The sequence below is a fragment of the Phalacrocorax carbo genome, chromosome 3 (genome assembly GCF_963921805.1).
Source record: "Phalacrocorax carbo chromosome 3, bPhaCar2.1, whole genome shotgun sequence".
Taxonomy (NCBI): Eukaryota; Metazoa; Chordata; class Aves; order Suliformes; family Phalacrocoracidae; genus Phalacrocorax; species Phalacrocorax carbo.
In genome coordinates, this window is record NC_087515.1 from 67,242,286 (window position 1) to 67,261,422 (window position 19,137).

The 19,137-nt window shown below is 42.4% G+C and overlaps 1 protein-coding gene, 1 long non-coding RNA gene and 4 other non-coding genes across 10 annotated transcripts; 1 reads left to right on the forward strand and 5 right to left on the reverse strand.

The window, feature by feature from the left end:
* Positions 1-10,013: 10,013 nt before the first annotated feature.
* On the reverse strand, positions 10,014-10,098 carry LOC135312940 (small nucleolar RNA SNORD100). Its single transcript, XR_010372556.1, has one exon. It is a non-coding gene; the product is annotated as a small nucleolar RNA SNORD100 (small nucleolar RNA).
* A 340-nt stretch (positions 10,099-10,438) lies between these two features.
* RPS12 (ribosomal protein S12) lies at positions 10,439-14,471 on the reverse strand. Of its 3 annotated transcripts, none has more exons than XM_064447257.1 (6): positions 14,397-14,471; positions 14,207-14,258; positions 13,687-13,803; positions 11,879-11,981; positions 11,273-11,374; positions 10,439-10,525 (listed from the first exon to the last, which is right to left on the reverse strand). In XM_064447257.1, exons 2-6 carry the CDS (start codon positions 14,218-14,220, stop codon positions 10,463-10,465), a joined length of 399 nt encoding a protein of 132 aa, XP_064303327.1. In that variant the 5' UTR covers positions 14,221-14,258; positions 14,397-14,471; the 3' UTR covers positions 10,439-10,462. The 3 variants fall into 3 exon arrangements, with proteins under 3 accessions (XP_064303327.1, XP_064303328.1, XP_064303329.1); XM_064447258.1 differs by having other exon boundaries at positions 14,207-14,255; positions 14,397-14,429; XM_064447259.1 differs by lacking the exon at positions 14,207-14,258 and having other exon boundaries at positions 14,397-14,421.
* On the reverse strand, positions 10,858-10,992 carry LOC135312939 (small nucleolar RNA SNORA33). The gene has a single exon (XR_010372555.1). It is a non-coding gene; the product is annotated as a small nucleolar RNA SNORA33 (small nucleolar RNA).
* On the reverse strand, positions 11,442-11,528 carry LOC135312941 (small nucleolar RNA SNORD100). The gene has a single exon (XR_010372557.1). It is a non-coding gene; the product is annotated as a small nucleolar RNA SNORD100 (small nucleolar RNA).
* LOC135312929 (small nucleolar RNA SNORD101) lies at positions 12,878-12,952 on the reverse strand. Its single transcript, XR_010372543.1, has one exon. It is a non-coding gene; the product is annotated as a small nucleolar RNA SNORD101 (small nucleolar RNA).
* A 1,903-nt stretch (positions 14,472-16,374) lies between the features above and the next one.
* On the forward strand, positions 16,375-18,867 carry LOC135312593 (uncharacterized). Of its 3 annotated transcripts, none has more exons than XR_010372203.1 (3): positions 16,375-16,491; positions 17,073-17,203; positions 17,329-18,867. It is a non-coding gene; the product is annotated as an uncharacterized LOC135312593 (long non-coding RNA). The 3 variants fall into 3 exon arrangements; XR_010372202.1 differs by having other exon boundaries at positions 17,073-17,126; XR_010372201.1 differs by having other exon boundaries at positions 17,073-18,867.
* The last annotated feature ends 270 nt before the right edge of the window (positions 18,868-19,137 follow it).

Sequence of the window (19,137 nt, forward strand, 5' to 3'; positions counted from 1 at the left end):
TACACCACTGATGCACCTCAAAAAATATTTATGAGTTCTCATTCAAATACTTCAGCTGATAAATTTAATATCACATTCCCTGGGGTAAGCAAAAAATAAAATATTGCACTGGCCTTCGCACATGTGGAGATTATATTACTTTACAATGAAACCCAGCAAGCTGCACATTACAGTTTTTACCACAATCTCCTTGGTAGGAATGTTTCAAATACATTGCATATGTGTGAATACAATATAAGCACACTGAAATGCTTTGAACACTGTAAAACATCAGACACTTGAGGCAGCAGGGAAAAAAAAAGTCTTCACCTACCTTGGCTCTTATCTTAAGACTATATTGTCCTTTAAGTGCTTGATTTGACACTGGCGTTCTCTAGTCTCATAGACTGTGTTACTTACAACATACAAAGCGAAGTTCCAAACGGCTGACTACTTAAACATCTCCTGCAACCCTCTCTACGTTCATACCTTGTTCATGAAATATCTCTGTGAAAGAAAGCAGACAAGACTGCTTGCCCTGTGCGGTACAACTCTAAGAAGAACAGATTAAAGGAGTCACAGCTGTACAACAAAGTCCTTTGGTTTATGCAAACACATTTCTACACGCTGTAAAAGTCTAAACATCTGACTGACTTGGATTTTACAAGCCTACAATACTGGAAAATACGCATAGAAATCGACAACATTCAAAGGCATTAAAGAGTTTCATTTCACATTTGTTTCCTATGTCGCCAGCTTGCCGGGATCACCGCCGCACCTGCTCCTGTAACCCGGGTCCCGGGGAGCCCGGCACTTGCAGGCCTGCTCCCTGCTTTTGGCCGCGGCCCGTCGACTGTAGCACGGGTGCCACCTCCCGCCGGGCTGGGGAAGCGCTGCCGGGGACCGGCGGGCCGGCGCACGGCGCTCCGCGGCCCAGCCAGGCCCAGCCAGGCCCAGCCCATGCCGAGAGCCGGCTGCGCCGGCCAGGGTCTGGCAGCTGCCCGCCTGCCAGGGCCTGGCCGCCCCTCGGTTTTGCTGTCGGTAGGGGGTGCGCTGCATGCAGCCTGCAACCGGTGGCACCAGCCAAATCCCCAAATGCCGCCAGGGGAAGCGCTTGAGAGGCAGAAGTGGTCTTCACTCTCCCCCCGAAGGGGATCATTTCCCCATGCTACACTTTGGGAAATCATAATGATATCCCAAAGAGAAGATAATTTTCTTCCAGACAATAACAGCGCACCACTTGAGCTTGGCAAAACAGAATTTGGCGGCCAGCAAAGAAAGTGGAGAGAGAAAACAAATGATTCCCTGTGACTATATCCATGAAGAATGCTGAGAGACTGATGGAAGGGAACATCCTGCCTCAGAATATGCTGAGAACTGGGTGATAAAGTATATAGTCAAGGGGAACAACTAATTGGCATGTTGATAAGAACTAAAACTAAGTGTCATTTAGGAGAACTATGCTCATGATACTAAAAATCACACCCATAGGCCAGAAAAACCCCCACTCAAATAAGCCCCTTACTCTCCGAGCACACATGATAAATTTAAAGGGTGTTGTAACTTTAAGTCAAAATGAGAAAGAAACTAACCATTATCTAAGGGGTGTAAATATTAGCTGTGACTGACACATTTAACTGTATAAATGCCTTGTAGTTTCTCAGTGCGGTGTGCTAGCTGTGTGGAGTTACCACCTAGCACCCATCTTTGTGCAAAAATGAAATTAATAAAATACCTCCTCTCTGTGTCTAGTTTGATGTTTTGCACACCGGGCAAATGAACCAGCTTTTCAGGATAACAATAATCTGCAACCTACAGGCACCCATCCATGTAGACTAGCCCATCTGAGATTCTTGTAAACTATATTTTTCAGGAAGAAAGCATGCCTGGTAGCTTTCTATGCTTAAACTAAAATTTCAATAGCTCTGAATGTTTGGCATTCCTACAGAACAGGGCACAGGCAAGATGGTGCATCCAGAAAATGAAATATCACCATCAGTCACCCTTTGTGAAGATTACTAAGTGCATTGGTGACAGCCACATAGGAACTCAGTGGCAAAGGTAGAACCTACATCACCATTTTTAATGACAAAACCTCAGTCTTTTTTTCCTTTTTTTTTTTATACACAGCAGCCTTCTTCACAGTAGAGCTCTAGCTGATTGTCAGTGTCTGCTTTGTCTTCAAATTATGTAAGACAACTGTAGAAACAAAAGCATATGACTGTGTACTTAAAGAATATATACATGCCAAGAGACTTGAACAGGGTTGCACATGCAGCCGTTTTCCCTCTAATATTACCTGGAGCTTTGTAATCTGCCTTTGAGATGGCATACGCATGTGTACATGTGCATGCATCTTCGCTTCTCCACCGAGTACTTCTGTCCCTTGACAGTCATCCTCCCTATGGACCACTGCTAGAGGACAATGAGAAACATACTTTGCTGCTTCTTTCATGGATAATTCTTGGCAAGACACCAGTAGTGAGGCAGGGGTCTCTTGAGGCTCAATACCAGATTCTCCTGTCTCTCATTGACTCAGCCTCTTGCAATTCCTGCTCTGCTCCCACCTACTTTTAATTATGTTGACCAGTCTGCCTAACTACCCATCATTTTTTCTTTCCTACACAGCTAATCCTCCCCTTTCATCCATCATCTGGAAGTGCTCCTCCTCTCCCCCCGCTTCCCTGTTACATCTCAAGTCCATGAATGGAAACACTTGAACTTCCCATGGAAAAGATTTTAAGTTGTTAGCTGGCATTAAAGGAAAAAAGTAAACTACCCCCTGTCAAACGATGTATACACAACAGAAGTCTCAGAAACAGCTATGTTGCTTTAAGTTAAAAAAAATATATTTGATGTGGACCCTCTTCTAGGAATAATTCCATGCCATGGAAAATAGGTAATAAAACAATGTAGTTAGGATCTTATGGGAAGGACTAGCTCAGTCAATAATATCATGATGGAATTTATCATAAGATAATGGAGACAGACGTACAACGGGCATTTCAATCCTATCCCTGTTTCTTGGCTGCAGGCCAGTTTGGCTAAAAGTTTTTCTTCTTTTCTGAATATATGCAAAATCACTCATAGCTCATGTCCAAACAGCATTTTTAGGGGGTGTTTTCACACAATTGCAAGTAGAAGAGTCACATATGTTCCAATCAACTTTCATTTGAAGAGGACACATAAATAGGCTTGAGGGCCGGACAGAACAATGATGCTGTTCACAATGATCAGAAAAGGATCAAGACATGCTAGTCTTAAGAGGAAATGTTAAAAGCTATCATGCTGAGTTTAAAACAGATGGTTAGATAGCCATGAGGGAAGAGTCAGAACCAGCTGAGATTTTGATTTGAATATAAAACATCCATGGAAGGAACAGAAGGGTGAAAGTCAGTCTCTACAGAAACGGGAACTTAATTTAAGTGTCTTTAAAAGTACAGAAGCTTGCTAAATTCCATGCACATAAAGGCATTTCTTGTACATGTGCTGACAAACGTTGTATTTTGCTACCCTGAAAAAAGCAAAGCCAAAGGGTGATACTTGAATATTGTCCATTCAAATAAATAGACGAAAAAGAGAATGTATACCATAGCTTGTATTGACATACAAACACTTCTATATATATGGATATTTGAGGGTGTTTCATTTTTTTTTTTGTGGAGGGGTTCTACAAAACATAACCTCCATTCCCTTAAACACATACTCTGAAAACTAGAAACATTTCAGGTTTTTTCTCCCCCCCCCCCCCCCGTTTGCCTTCTTAAACCTGTCCCTAAGCATCTGTATTATGTTATCCAACACACTGGCTGCTAACAATACAATCAATATAAAAGGTTACTTAGGGGGCATGGCTTTTTTCTGTCCTCAAAATACAAAGCTTATTTTTAACAGGGAATTGAACTCTTTCACTGTGGAAAATGTCTTAGCACCATTTGGAAAAAAAATGGAAAAAAATGAAGCATACTGGAATTACAATTTTTGAGTATGAAAACAGGAAATTTGCTTTAATAAACATTTTTCTGCATGTCAGCCTAAAATATATTTTTTCAGTTTCATAACTTGATTGTAAAATTTTACGGGGCAGGAACTTGGCATGCCAGGCACTGACCTAAATGCCTATTATTTCATTGCTTTTAGTAAAGAATATCTGACCTCTTATGCATTGATATTTTTGTAGAGTATTGACATACAAACTCTACTGTTGTGCTTCTAACAGTAACACTTACCTTACAGACACTAACTTCAGTCAGGCTACAGCAAAGATGAACAGATTTCTGGATTTACTGAGCTATAGGACTACTGAGAGGTAACAAACCTCCAATGAGATAAGCAAAACAACAGCCAGGTTGATTTGTACAAACATGCTTCCCCTTGTGGATATATATTTTCATATAACTCTGCTTCATAATCTTTCAGCAATATGAAATACCAAGTTATTATTAGAAGTTTTTATTTTTTAAACTAACCAACCCTGTACAAAAAATATTATATCAGTTTGTAGATTTTTTGAAATTGTTACTTTGCTCATAGAAAGTATCCCCATTTTATATAATATCATATTGCTCGCACAGGTCTCAGTGAAAATATTTTAAATACTTCTGCTTAAGTACTATAAAGTCACCCCAATTGCTTTTGAATTGGAAGAGGAGGAAAGCTCCTGTAAGTCAGTGACTTTCAAATTAGTTTTTACTCATTCATATAGTATTATGTGACCCAGACACTTTTGGAATTGAATGAAGGAAGCACAGTTACCAATGGCATAAAGTTCAGATATTTGTATAGTGTTTTACTTCCATAAAACATTATACCATCATTTACAACAGGTCAGCTACATGAAGCAGTTGATGTAGATTTAGGGTATTTTGTAGGTGAACCATCATTCAAAAATAATGCCAATGCATGAGGAAATTTGATTGTGTGTAGGATTATTATATCCAACAGCATCCTAGCCACTTCATCTGCTCAATTTGTTAAAAAGACTCTCAAAATAAACATTTGCTTGCTGACCAATGGCTGAAAAAAAAGAAAAATCCCGTGTATTTAACTGTCTAAAATTAACAGTTTAAGACTGTTGAGAAAATAATTTGCCATTTCTTTTTTATGTGGCTACATAAAATTAAGCCACAACTGTGCTCATTGAACATCCAGTAACCAGTTCAATGGCCTAACACAAAGTTAAAAAGCCTACTGAAGCTTCAAATCCCAAACACGTCTTCTCTAAAGGAGAAGGCAAGGCTGACAAATGGATTTATGTTCAGAGTTCCTTTACAACACTGGATGAGACCTTTGTGAGGTCTCCCGGAAAGGGACCATGTTTGAGGGACCATGTTTCCACCAGCTTCAGTAACATGGACATCAGAGGAGCTTTGGCTGACTGCTGGGATATCCAGGTTCTGTAGAACACACAAGGAACAAAAGCAAACAGGTGGATGCAATTCTAAATCAGGAAGATTAGTCAGAAAATACTGAGGTTTATTCTTATTTGTAACGGAAATCATTAAGGATATTCTGTGCTTTAATACTAAATACATTTTTTCTTCATCTGGGATTAGTGCTCACCCTCCATAAAATACTTTATGCATTAAGACTAAAAGACATACTTTTCTCTTGGCAAAGCAGGCAGAACTAACAATGCTCTCCAAAGGAATGGCTGGAGCCCATGGAAGCGCTTGCACATCATGGCAATTTGCTGCTGACAAGCCCGCTCCCCTGACATTTGTGCTACTGCAAAACATATCAGCATATTACAAATGGGAGATGCTGATATGAATGAGCTGTCCTGATAAGAAGTTACCTTCAAGTGAGCATCCAGGCTCCCACTACAAATTACAAGCACGCATACTTCCTTAACCAGGCTTAGCATGGAGTAGCACCACCGTTATCCCAGACTCCAAGGGATTGAAACAGTAAAACAGGCACTGTCATGGGAAAGCATGGAGGGCAGGTATGACCAACCCCACTATGGGAGCCACAGTCAGGGCCACAACTCCAAAACAAAATGACTGTAACTGTTCTCAAGATACTTTGAATCTCACATAGGATGATCTTCCAATAGTATCTAGAAGTCTGTACTTGGCAACTTCACAGTGACTTACCAACATTTTTTCAAAGTGCTTTGCTAGCTTTCCACTTCACGTGGAAACGTAGGTATTTAGGCCTGGACAGGATTACCAATCCATGCAGAACCACTAAAAACGGATATTTTAGTCTGGAAAAAGATTTCATGTGGCCTCTTCTGCCAACCAAATGCCACAAAACATGCATCATTGAGCAAACCATTCTGCATTATCTCTGTTTCACAGCAAGGAAAACATGCAAGGGACATTAAATATGACCAGCAACAGAGGAAAAGTCAGGCTCAGTCCTAGAACCCTACCTCACAAGTCTTTAATTCCCAGTCTCATGTTTAACACTGTCTAACCACATTCTTTAAGGCGACAGGTAATGGATACCTTTAGCATGATGACAACAGATGGCTGTAATTTAAGAAGTCATCCAAAGACGACTACTCTGAAACCTTATCTGAAATCCTGCAGGGCTTATCAAGATCAGAACATCTTCTATGGCAAAACAAAAACACAATCTCAAGGAAGTGTGAAGAAACACTGTCTCTTCAGTCTACAAAGCAGAGGTCTCAGAGAAGCACATGCTAAGTCTTCCAGCATGAAGGACTAGCAATCACTTGTCTTCCTTACCCAATTTAAATTAAAAACATATAAAAAACCCCACAACTTTTGTAAAAGGTGAAGGTGAACCAGAAAGTGGGTGGAATTTAGTCCTGAGGAAGTTTTTGAAAATAAATCAAGCACTAGGGATAATCTTAAGTATAAAGTAAAAAGTGCAATAAGCAGAAAGTAAACTGAGTCTTAATCAGTTCTCCAGCACTAACACTGCATAGGTCCTAAGGTCACCTCCAGGAAACAAAGCACTACAGAAAAAACCCTAACTTGATACCTAAGCATTTTGAATGAATTTAAGAAAGTTAAGATCTCAACCCAATTCCTTTTGGCAAAAATATTTAGGAAGTGTTGGTTCTGCTCCAATGAAAAGGGCTTGGCATGAAGAGAGCTGTCATCCCCTAGTATTAATATTCATTGCCATGTAAAATGATCAAGTGACTTATTTAAAAAAAAAAATCACAGTCCTGAAGTTACACTGAGGTATCATTCTATTGGTGCAAAAACAAAAGCTAAAAATTGCCCATGGACTACAGCTTTCCTTACTTGAACCCCTCTTCCTAAGAGGTAACTGACCATACTTGATATGTTGATCAAGAGGAAATGCATAACCCAGCTACTCCTGAAGTAGCAATTCCAGTATCCCATGGTATAAAAGTACAGAAACCATTTTGATACTGAAGATGTTATTTTTCTCATGCTGAAAATAAACTGTGTGAGATGAAGTACGCTATTCTGTAAAGTTGAATAGGGTGTGCTGGACTTTTCTCCAATTGCTTGCAGGTTTAAAACATGTAGAACTCCCTACGGACTTATTTACAATGAAGACTATTAACTCCACTAAACTTATAAATTCACAAGCTGTTAACAACTCTTCAGTCTTATCCAACTACAGAGACAGCGTGCATCTTCCCCATATATGGCTTTAAAAAAAAAAATCGCCAAAACGAAACCGCAAGTTGTTACAAGGAATTTCACTGCTCCCGTCTGAAGTAAAAAGCTGCATCCTAACTCGAAATCCATGAAACAGACATCTTGCCCACCTTTAGTGTGAATCTGAAAGTGGTGCTGTTGTACTGTTCTGGCCTAACCAAATTAATGTCATCTTACTTCAGCCTTCTTGTGGGTTGTGAACATTCACAGAACATCTTTCTTTCTCGGCATATCTTACTTTTCTAGTGTTGGACAGGAAATCCAGCAATGATACCACAATGCAGCATGTTACTTTGAATCAGCTTTCTCCAAAAATATTAAGTGCAAAGGGGAACAACTTCAGATATTAAATGCACAGCACGAGGTGAACACTTTTCCACATCCTCTATAGAGGTAAAGTAGTAACAGCCAGACTTCTTCAGAATTTTATTAAGCAACAGGTTATCAACTCCATGCTTACTCATTCTTTTCAGTCAGTTTCTTTTCCTTTCAAGATTCTCAATTATAATTCACCTGGACACAAACATTTCTTCTTTTACCCATTTCCTCTCCCTTTTCTCCCTCCAATAGCAAAGTAGAGAATAGTCCCCTCTGGAACTTCAGTATGTTGTATTGGCGCTTCACCTCACAAGATGCCATTAGATTTATGGGACATTAAGTTGTATCAGCAGAAATTTTCCATGTTGAGTTGACCTCAAGGTAACTTCAGTTTCACTTAGAAGGGCAAATCCAGTTTAAAAAAATTCTAAGATCTATTGTTTGCCCATTCTAAAGCAACCAAAATTTTATCAAACAGCCCTAAAACCTTAAGATTAACTTCACAATCATATGCATCCAGAAAACCATTACACGTAATTTACTTGCCTAAACTCCCTTTGTAGTCAGTGAAGTATCTGAACTAGGGACAATGCTCTTCTCCATTCTCCTGGGTCACTTTGTGTTAAAAACCAAAATGAAAAGCTGTAGTTTAGCCAGAGCTCAACACCTGGAAAAGCTCAGTTTGCTCACACAGGCTTAGCAAAGACTTCCTCAAATTTGAGAATGTAAGGCTATGGATTTCATCTTATAAAAGTCTTCACCCACTACCCTGAAGGAGCTTACTGAATTGCTCATTTGTTACTCTGCACCCAGAGATTTAAGGAATTACGATGACTTCACTACTCCTAGCAGGTAAACGCTCCTGTACAGAATCATGTTCAATTAAGAAAGAACTTTCAACCCCAGCAACACACAGGCCACCAAATCCAGGTACTGAGCTCCAGTTTTGGATCCCAATTCCCTTTGTGAATTTAACTCTGATAAAACAGCCAAACAAGGAGAAGCGAACCATGGATCCTATTAAGACTGCCAAGCCTACCACCATTTTCAGACAATTCTTCTATAGAATGCAGCTGCAAACATTACAAAGATAAACAGCGTAAGTTTATTTTATCCAAAACTCTTGGAAGATGCAGCTTAAGACAGGACAAAAGATGAAGCGTGCTTTTGTGTGCTTCTGTATGCAGGAGTCAGGTACTCAACATTATTAGCCAAACTCAACAATGTTAAAAGCTGTTGTTCAACTCCTTGACTGAGAAATTCACAGACAAGACTGAACACATTTAAGTTCAGCACAAGGATACATTTCTTGGTTTTAACCAGACTTGGAACAGGTGACTCCATTATTAAGTACACCTGAAAAGGCTACCACAGGAACCTCTCAAAAACATCAGTCACCCAGGCATAGCTACTAGAAAGCTGTGACAGGGAAAATAACACAAAACACTTCAAGGGCTCTAATGAGAGCTGTAAGAAAGTGCACCTGAGCCCAGCATCTGGAGAAGATGCCTGCCTCTACACTACTTGAATGACTGGGGATGTCAAAAAAAAGGGTTACAAACTATAAAAAAAATTCAAACTCAAGAGCCCGAGAGGTAAATGGAGGTAGGCACTCCTGTTGCAGTCTACAGGTACCCAGCTCCACATAGTCACATTCACATCCCCCTGATCAGCATAATGGAGCAATTCCTTATGACTCCACTGAGAGCTGCTGCACAGAAAATATAAGACAAAACAACTTGCAGGAGAGAGAAAAGTAACCTTGATTTCCAGTCCCAATCTCACCCTATAGTCAAAAAGCAAAAAAAACCTGACAAATAAACAAGTTCTGTACATCATCCAATTAGGAAACCAAGATGCTGGGCAAGTCAGAGTTCAATACTGCCGTGTTTGAGCGGTAAGATCTCAGCTGCTTGGCCACTTTGACTACTGAGAACTCCTACAGAATCAAATCTGGAAGTACCCGACAATGCTGCTTATAAGAAGCTAATTCTACCCATAATTTGCTTTAAACTGGGGGGGGGGGAGGGAACCCAGCAAAACACACCCTGTGTCAATTAAGTTCCCTGAATAAATTAAGACAGCATTTAAAGAAGTCCCTGCAGCATCTCAGAAGATTTGGGTAACGGTTAAGGCCATTCTCCTCATTTGTTTCAGCAGAGGGAGCCAAGTTTTCATCACAGATGCAAGCAGTACTTTGGACTTTCCCTAACAGGTTACTCAGAAGCCCTCCAGAGCTCAGGCAGAAGCATGGCCAAGCAAAGGTAGTAATCAACTGTCAGCATTTTTGCAACTGAGAAGCCATGCACAGTTCTGTAAGTTGGTAACCTCTGGGGCAGGAACAGGAAACAGAAGCACCCTAGAATAGGAGTGGCAGGGATTACCATTACCTTTTTAACACGCTGGCAGAGCTAACATACTAACGAACTACACCAAGGCCTGCAAAGTCCTTTCATCTTCTGTTGTTATTCTTTGCAACACAAAGAACTATTCCACAAATACCCACCCATTAATCACACACACACTAGTCAGGTTCAAAATTTATTTTCCATTCATTTCTTGCACTTGAAGTACTCTTCGATGACATCTTTGGCCTGAGATTCCTTGCCATAGTCCTGTAACACAAGATAACCCGTTAATAACATACAGACCCGTTCAGGATTTCATAACCTGTTTTAAAAACGGGCAGCTGAGATTGACATGTTTTCTCAAGGCACTCCCAAAATTCCATACAAATGAGAACCTCAAGCAATACGCCAGCTGCTTTCCCTTCGTTCTCTAATAAACGAGTATTCTAATACAGGACTCCTCTGTTTCATTCAAGTGTAACACCCATTGGTATGGATTCAAGCAAATTCCTCATTTCTGCTTAAAGCAAGCCAAGTAAAGTATGTGACACAGTAACAAAAGTACGAAAACACATGCAGAAGGCATTAGTCTTTTGTGCAGATGTAGCCATCTCTTGGGACCTCAAAGACAACAAAGTCTTCAAGGCTCGTACTGTGGCTTTACTTTACCAGCTTTATTTTAAAATATGCTCTGCAAAACATTTTCAAGTTGAGCAGACACATTTAACTGGTATTTTTTTACTTCATCTCTTCTAGTTAAAAAGCCTTTCCTTTAATGTTTACTGGCAAGTGAGTCTAGATACTTTAAGGACACAACCACTAACTCACAAAATTAATGGCTGTTTTACATAAACACGGAAGGGAATATAGAACAGGGAAGCAGTTTACTTTCACTACCAACAATGGGACGCAATTGTTTTAAAAAAATAATTTAAGAGCTCTATTTAAAGCATCCTTATCTTTACTGCTTATTTTCAGAAGTCAAGAAATAAGCCAGAATTAGCATCATCTTACTTTGACAACCACACAGCTGCAGCCCACTACTTTGCGAGGTTTTCCTTCTCTGTCAATCTTGCAGAGACCTACCCATTCACCCAGTTTCTTGTTGTCATCAACCTGTGTAAAACATTGCATCACGTTAGAACTAGTCATTTCTAACATAACTAGGTTCAATAAACAAGCCGCTGTACTCTCAGAAGCACTGGGTAACGGATGGCACTTTCCTCACAAGTTATCAGTAGAGGGAGCCAAAGTATCATCATTGTACAGCTCGTAAGTATTTTTATTTGAAGAAAAATGTCACATTAAGACTTCTGCCATGCTCTTTGGCCACTCGCTGCAATAATTCTATTTCTTATTATACAGGACACAAAAATTCATGTCACCACTGTAAAATACCTGATACACACCCTTTGCCATTTACATCCAGTTTTTGTACTGCGTACATGACAATTATAGAAGTAGCACAATCTCTACTAACAGAAATTTTGCCTAGATAAGCCATACACAGAATTACAGCAGAGTGTTTCAAAGGTACGGCTCTCTGTATGCTGAAACAAGCAGCTTACACTGCAAGCAGGGTAACTGTTCCAAACTTGTGTCTCAACTTCCGACACTCACCTTTATTAAGTTGATCTGATGTTCTGCACAAAGTGCTTCAACTAACTTCACGTACGTGGGTTCGTCACAATTTGAAGCCAGAACACAAAGATGGGCTTGGCGTCTAAAAAAAATGAAAACTGACAAATGTAACTTCAGATGCTGCTTAAGCTGTCTTTAATAATCAAAGCCACAAAGATCAAAATTCAGCACATGCATTTCTAGACAAACACTTCCTAAATTTAATTTTTGGTTTTGAGACACCATATGCTTTTTAGAATACTAAATAGACTTTTAATATCATCTACTACTTTTTATGTTTTCCATCTATATATAACAGACTACTATTCATACATTGTAAGCTTTCTTATCAGATTCTAACCCAGTTTCAGCAGCTCCTAAAAATCCCACTAAATAAATTCTCAGCCTTTGGAAAAAATTGTAAAGACGGGATAAACACCATGTCCCATAAAGAACTGGCGTCACTGTTAGAAAGCAACCAAATTACAAGTTGCTTCTTCTCGTTTACCTCGGATTACAATAATTTAAAATTAGAATTAGAATTATAGTTATTAAAAGCTTGAGTTTCCATCTCAAGTTGTTATAAGCTCTTCAGAACAATCTTTTCTACTTACGTTCAAAGAAGCTGTTATGACAGGGCCCCAATTCTAATTAGGCTCTTTGTATACTCTGGTACAATGTTAAGAATACCAAAGGGATACCTGACAACAGAGAGAGCTGTGTAGGTCTTCTATGCTTAACCTAATGTGATTTGACCACTGCAAACAAAGTCAGTTTTCTCTACGGCCTTCTTCATCACAAGTTTCAGCAGAATGTTTCAGATACATTTCCACGCAAGAACCATCACACACAAATGCATATAAACCTTGTACATACATCAGCCTCTTAACACACAGCATACAAACTTGTAGCTGAACTCAGAAGTACTCTTACAAACTACCTGCCAGTCACCTAAGTTGTACATCTTCCACAGTGTGCTACCTTGTCTTTCATGTACAGGTTTGTCAGACTGATGTTTTCACTCATAAGAAGAGTGAAGGGGTATCCGACAAATTGTTAAGTCATCACCCAAACACTGTAGCATTACACTTAAGCACTATTCTTAAAAGTATGTGCCTATATGTAGACATGCACAGGTGTGTATGTATGCATATATATACACATACATATAGTACTTCACCCTACCAAGAAACCCTAACTAATTACCATGGTTGGCACATGTACTACAAGTTTAATATTGTTTTGATATTGCACCAAAGTGATTATTTATTTATAGCTGCAACACATAAGAATGAAGCTAGCAAGAAAGTAAAGCCAAGCTATAAATTCGATGTCTTCGTCATAAAAACTAACCAACTCTTCTAAACGAAGTCTGACATACATACTAACGCTCCCAATCAAAATTCTTAGGAAGTTTTGAGAAGGGTTTATCATTTCTTAAAACACAAGGCTCTTGAGCCCCAGATTTCCATAGCTACATACTGCAAGCACCATTCTGTTTTCTTCACAAAAACAATCCATGTGAAAACTCGATGGCGCTGGGGTCACAAAAAGACAGAACCTAATACACTAGATGCTGTTATTCTTGAGTTACTGAGTTTAGCATCTGTGGTTTAATATCACAATTAAAGACCCCAAAACAGAAGTAGCAGAAGACAAAACTCTGTGGCAGAAAAACATGTTCTTGCAAAAGCTTTCAGCTAAACATCTGGACAAAGTGACCACCGAGTGGATTCAATGTACCTCACAACACAACATACCTCACCGGTTTTGCTATTCACCATAGACAAAATGGCAACAGCACTTACTTGTCCAAGGCTTTGGCCGCTTCACGAATACCACGAGCTAGGCCATCATGGATAAGTGCGGTCTTCAGCACTTCTTGCAGGGCGGTGTTAACATCCATTACACCTCCAGCAGTAATGCTAAAGAGAAGACACGTGTTATTGGTCTGAGCATGCCAATATCTTTCTGCTGTAAGCAAAAGCTTCCCGTTCACCTGCAAGCATCCAATCGTGATAAAAAAATACAGGAAAAAAAGGCGAGCGGGAGAACTAAGCCGAAGGAGAAACTGAGAGAAACTAGGAGAGCTGACACCTCCCCACGCTCCCCTGCGGCGCCGAGGCAGCCCCGCACCCGCCGCCCGCCCGGCCCGGCCACGCACCCGCCTCCGCCCGCAGGAAGCCGGCGACGGCTCCGCGCCAGGGCCTGCCCGGGCCGAGCCGAGTTAAGCTAAGCCGCAAAGGCCCGACGCGGAGCGGCACGAAACGGCGCGGCAAAGACAGCCGCGGCCCCCCCCCGCCCCGCCGCCCCCGCGGCCCCGCTCACCCTTCCTCGGCCATGGCGCTCTCGGTGGGTGCTGTCCCCGCCCGGCTTCCTGCTGCAAATACAGACACAGGCCGCCCCGGTGAGTGGCGCCGGCCGGCCCACGGCCCCCGCCCGGCCCGCTCCCGCCGCGATGCCCCGCCGGCGGCGCGGATTCGGCCCAGCAGGCCCCGGCGCCATCACGGCTACTCACCCCGGCGCCGCCGCCAGCCGCCAGCCAAAAGGAAGGCGGGGCTTCCGCCTCACCCTCTTAAGTGCGCGAGGACCCCGGCTCGTGCGGGCGCCGAGGCTGTCCGTGGCGCTGCCTGATCCCACGCCTCGCTCGCACAGGGCCCGACATGGCGGCGGCAGCGGGGCACGGGACCTCCCTCCGTCCTGCCCGCCCTCGGAGCCAGAGCAGGCCCGGCTCGGCCGGCGGGGAGCGCGGCCTCCTGAGGGGAAAGCCAGCTGCAGCAAGCCGGCGAGGCGCCGTCCGGGGCGAGGGGCGCTCTCACCTTCCCTAGGGCAGTAGGTGCACCTGTTGCCGCCGAAGCGGGCTGGCCTCACGTGGCACCCTTCCTCGGCACCTGGGAGCCCGGAGGAAGGTGGGGAACACGCCGTACTTCAGTCTCTGCTGCCTTTCGGCGGTGGTGACAGGGCTCAGCTGTAACTCGAGAGACCTGAGAAGGGCAGCCGCGTGTTCCCGCCGGGCGCTCGCAGGGGTTACGTGCGGCGTGTGCGAGGGCAGCGCAGGCGGTTCGGCTCAGCGCGGCCACCGCGGTTCGCACAGGCTGCTTGCTGAGGTGCTGCCAGCCTGAGGTGGGACGTTGTCCATCCTATCCGCCTCAGTTTGAGCCGTTGACCGGTCTACGTGTTGGCGTCTTTGTAAAAAATACGTAGTGACAAAACGTAACAAAAAAAAGCAATAAACATTGCCAGCCATGGTTTGTGGCTAATGCAATCAAAACACATGCGTCACCTTTTCTACAATATGTCCTTCTTTGATCTCCCTGGTATCGTCAGACGGCAGGCTGTAGGCTAAATCCAGGCAGTGAGGAGATACCATCCGCACAGGGACCCACCGGGGCTCATGAGGGCAGAGAGGGAAAGTGGAAACAGCTCACTAGCTCAGCGCTGCGCCGCAGGCCTCCAGCTCAGGCCGCACAAGCTTTCTGAGCCTGCACGGGGGAAAGGCCTGGCTCTGGGGGGCTGTGGCTGCAGCACTCCAGTCTCCAGCTGTCTCTCCCCCTGCTAATGCTAACTCCAGGTCAGCCAGGTACATACCCTTTATATTACAGAGATGTAGAGGGGGCAGAAGCTAACCGGAGTCCTCTGAAGAACAGTCGCGGAGACAGAAGTGTAGTGTGGGGGCACTCCCCGCTCTGCACTCTGACCTACCAAGGGCAAACCCAGTAGGAACAACACTGCCCATTACTCACGCTGACAGCCTCCAAGGTGCATATGGCCACCTCCAACTACTGCCATGTATTGCCTGAAACTCTGAACTGCAACCCCAGTTTCAATACCTCAGTGGGTTGCAACCACTGCAACCCCAAGACAGGTATTCTCATTTAGCAGCTCCTATGGGACGTTTGGCCATGACTTCCCTCCTTCCTCCACAAGAAGTGGGAACCTATAATTTCCTTCATGCTGTTCAGACCCCAGAAAGCACGCAAACACACACAAATTATAATGCCCATCTCCTTTCCCTCTCCCCACGGAGAACGTTCTTCCCTATATCCATCTGTCATTTAATCTTCCTGTGCCCCTTAAAAAGCCCCAGAGACATTGAATCTATGGAGGAGTTTTTGTACTGAGTGGCACAATAAACCATTCTTTCCCCCAAGGTCATCAAAGGATAACAAGAAGTCCGTAGCCAGCCGTAAGACATGTCAGTATTGTCAGATAAGCGCAATATATATTCTGTCCAGGAGATGGAAGTATGTACATCTGAAAGATTTGTTTTAGAGCAAAAGTGATAATCACAGTCAAATTATAATATTCTAGAAGTAGGATATACAAAAATAGCTTCCTAGCACAGTTGCACGAAAACAAAGCTGCGCCAAGATAAAAGTTATGTACGTGTAGAGAGGAGGTTTGCATTGGCACTGAACTCTTTGTTGAAATATTGGTATAGCAAAGTAGGTGTACATATTTGTGTGTGATAATTAACAGAAGTGTGTGATCCTGTCTGAAAGTCCACTCCACTGCACAGTGTGTAAATGTGAGATCAGCGATCATGGGAGCGCTCTGCACACTGTTGGCACTGCTCCACCTGCTCCACCTTTCTGTCCAGATTCCTACAAGGAGTAAGTAGTTTCTTAACCTCTGTATTTTCTCTTAGAGTTATGATGTCCACTTAGCAGCCATGGGGCACAACACGTTAAAGCCAAGGATTGCAGTTCTAAGAGACTAAGAGAATACTTCAAATGCACTCAGGGGTGGGTGAGCGGGGTAACAAGTAGAGCACTAGAAAACGAGGAGCTGCCAGTTGCAGTGCAAGAGTCTGCCTGGGCTCTAGAGAGGTCCACGACACTGCTAAACTCTAAAAGATCAGTTCTGAATTTCAATTCTGAACAATCCTTGCAAAACTTACCTCCCTCTGACATGTCTTTCTAGAAATACAAAGCACAGGCTTGTGTTATGATTACATTCTAATGTGACAAGATAGAATGCTGTCATTTTCCTTCCAAAAAAGACAAGATTTCTTAGCCTTGTGGAACATCGAGTTGGAAGCCTCCTTGCAAATAACACCAGTGCACATCTCACCTTACTCTTCCTAAACAATTATCTTATGCATTTCCTGGTAACACTGTCGAAAAAAATGTTCTGCATCATAAAGTTGGGAGTCCAGGCTATTTTTACTGATTTTCTTGCCCTATATCCACAGAAGTCCTGCTTCCCATCCCAGAGAGGAGAGTCGTGTATTTCCAAGCACCTCCAGGTAACGGTTCATAACAGCCAACCACATGCTGCTACTCAGGAGCGCAGGAGGTGTCTGCGTTGACTTTCAAGCACCTGGTGAGACCATTCTGGGGTCTCAGAAAGACGACAAGCTATGGCATTTCAACACTGAATTGAAAAGAAGAACTTGGTGTCATGATAACCGAACTAAATGATTTGCCGTTTTTCATTGTCTTCCACAGATTCTGCACTGGACTTTCAAAAGGATGCGGCTATCACATGGTTACATTAGAGCCATTTTAAACACTTTCCAAATTATTTCTGTGCAGCTTCTATGACTTCTGGCAAAAGAAATAGCAATATGATGCAAATAAGCACTGGCTAACCGATTTCCGGATTGTAATGCAAATGTATTTCTAAGATCTCTACAAATATATAGAGCAATAATAAGGCATATGCATTACCAAATGTCCTTAGCATTTCAGAATGTCCTGGATGTCCATGAAGGAAGCTGCTCTTAAAGCAATTTTTCTTAACATGTTTTTATCTTGTGGACATATGCAATGGTTGTAGACTCTATTTGTAGTATTTATAGAGGGCTGGTGCTCTAAGGCTTGAATTCTACACATGATTTGGGATCTGAAAGGAAAGGTAAATTTTTTAAACGCTTCTGAAGACATGACATAAACAAGAAAGACTTGTATGCTTTTCAAAAAATTATTTTTGTTAGATTTGAAAAACCATGACAGGCGGGTAGCAAGTCCCAGTTCAAAGGCTAACAGTTATTTATAGCTTAAAAGAATACATGAAGAATTAACAAACATGTTCCCTCAACCAGTTTCTTCTGGCAATAATGAGCAGTGCATAAGTAAACTGTGTGGGCGCATAGGGAGTTCATAGCCCCGTTTCATTATTGGAGCCATAGCTCCTGCTGATCACAGCGCATCGCTGCCTCTTCCAACACCGCAGCCTTCTACTGCACGCGTTGACTTTGTGGAAATCTGACTCCATAGGCTTTATTGGTACTCATTACTCACATGTAATTATCACTGAGAGGAGGACTGGGTTTTGAAAGTAGTTGGGTTCTGCTGAGTGAGAGTCCAGGCTGCAAAGGGTTGGAGTGAAACCTGTTTCACCTCCTGAACATAATTGACTGTCAGTCTCTAGCCACAAAATGAAAACTTTATTCTCTCACCACGATTTTAACCTCTGTCTACAATTTTCTCTTACTTGCTCTGTTTGTGTGTCACGCTTTACATATATGACCTTATTATCTTTTTGCCAAACTCAGGATGACTTGCAAGTGCTTTTCCTCTTTTTTCTGGGGGGGTAAGGCTGTTCAAGGGGCAGTATCTATGAAAAGGATTTACATTTCTGTGTTTTTCTGGAGGCAGACAGGAAAAGATCAAAGTAGTTCTTCAGGATTTTTTAACTTCACAGGCATAATATATGCCACACACGATATATTGCCAAAATAGACTTCGCCAAGGGAATGCATGTCTGTTGTTCTTTGTGGCTTCTTAAACAGTTTTAAAACTTCCTAATCTTGTGATAAGAAACTAATTCTGTTTTTTCCAGTCACATGGAGTGGGCAATTCTAAAGTTAGGTACATGGCAACATTTGCTCTGAAATGCCTTATTATGCATCTTAATGTTATAACTGGTGACTAGATGGAATACGGATGGCCTTGTTAAAAGACTGCTTTTAAGAAGTAATTACTGTTTTTTCTCTTCAAGCAACAGGTGGTCTGTCTTTTATTAAATTTTGAGGAGGTCCCCTGCTCATGCCTCATCTTCCTCACTTATTCCCCCACCCCCCCCCCCAGGAACTTGTGCCAAATGGATTGATTATATCACCTCTTCCTCATCTCTGGCCTGAATTTACTCCTGGCTGGTTTATAGTTATTGATTCTTGTGACAACTTTGTCATGCAGCTCTTCTGTTACTGTTCATGGTTCCTGCAACTTGCTACGGGCTGTGTAGATGATCGTTGATCTTACTCAGTCTAAGTAAGTCTGAGTCCTAAGAAGCCATCCTGAATCTCCCTTTGG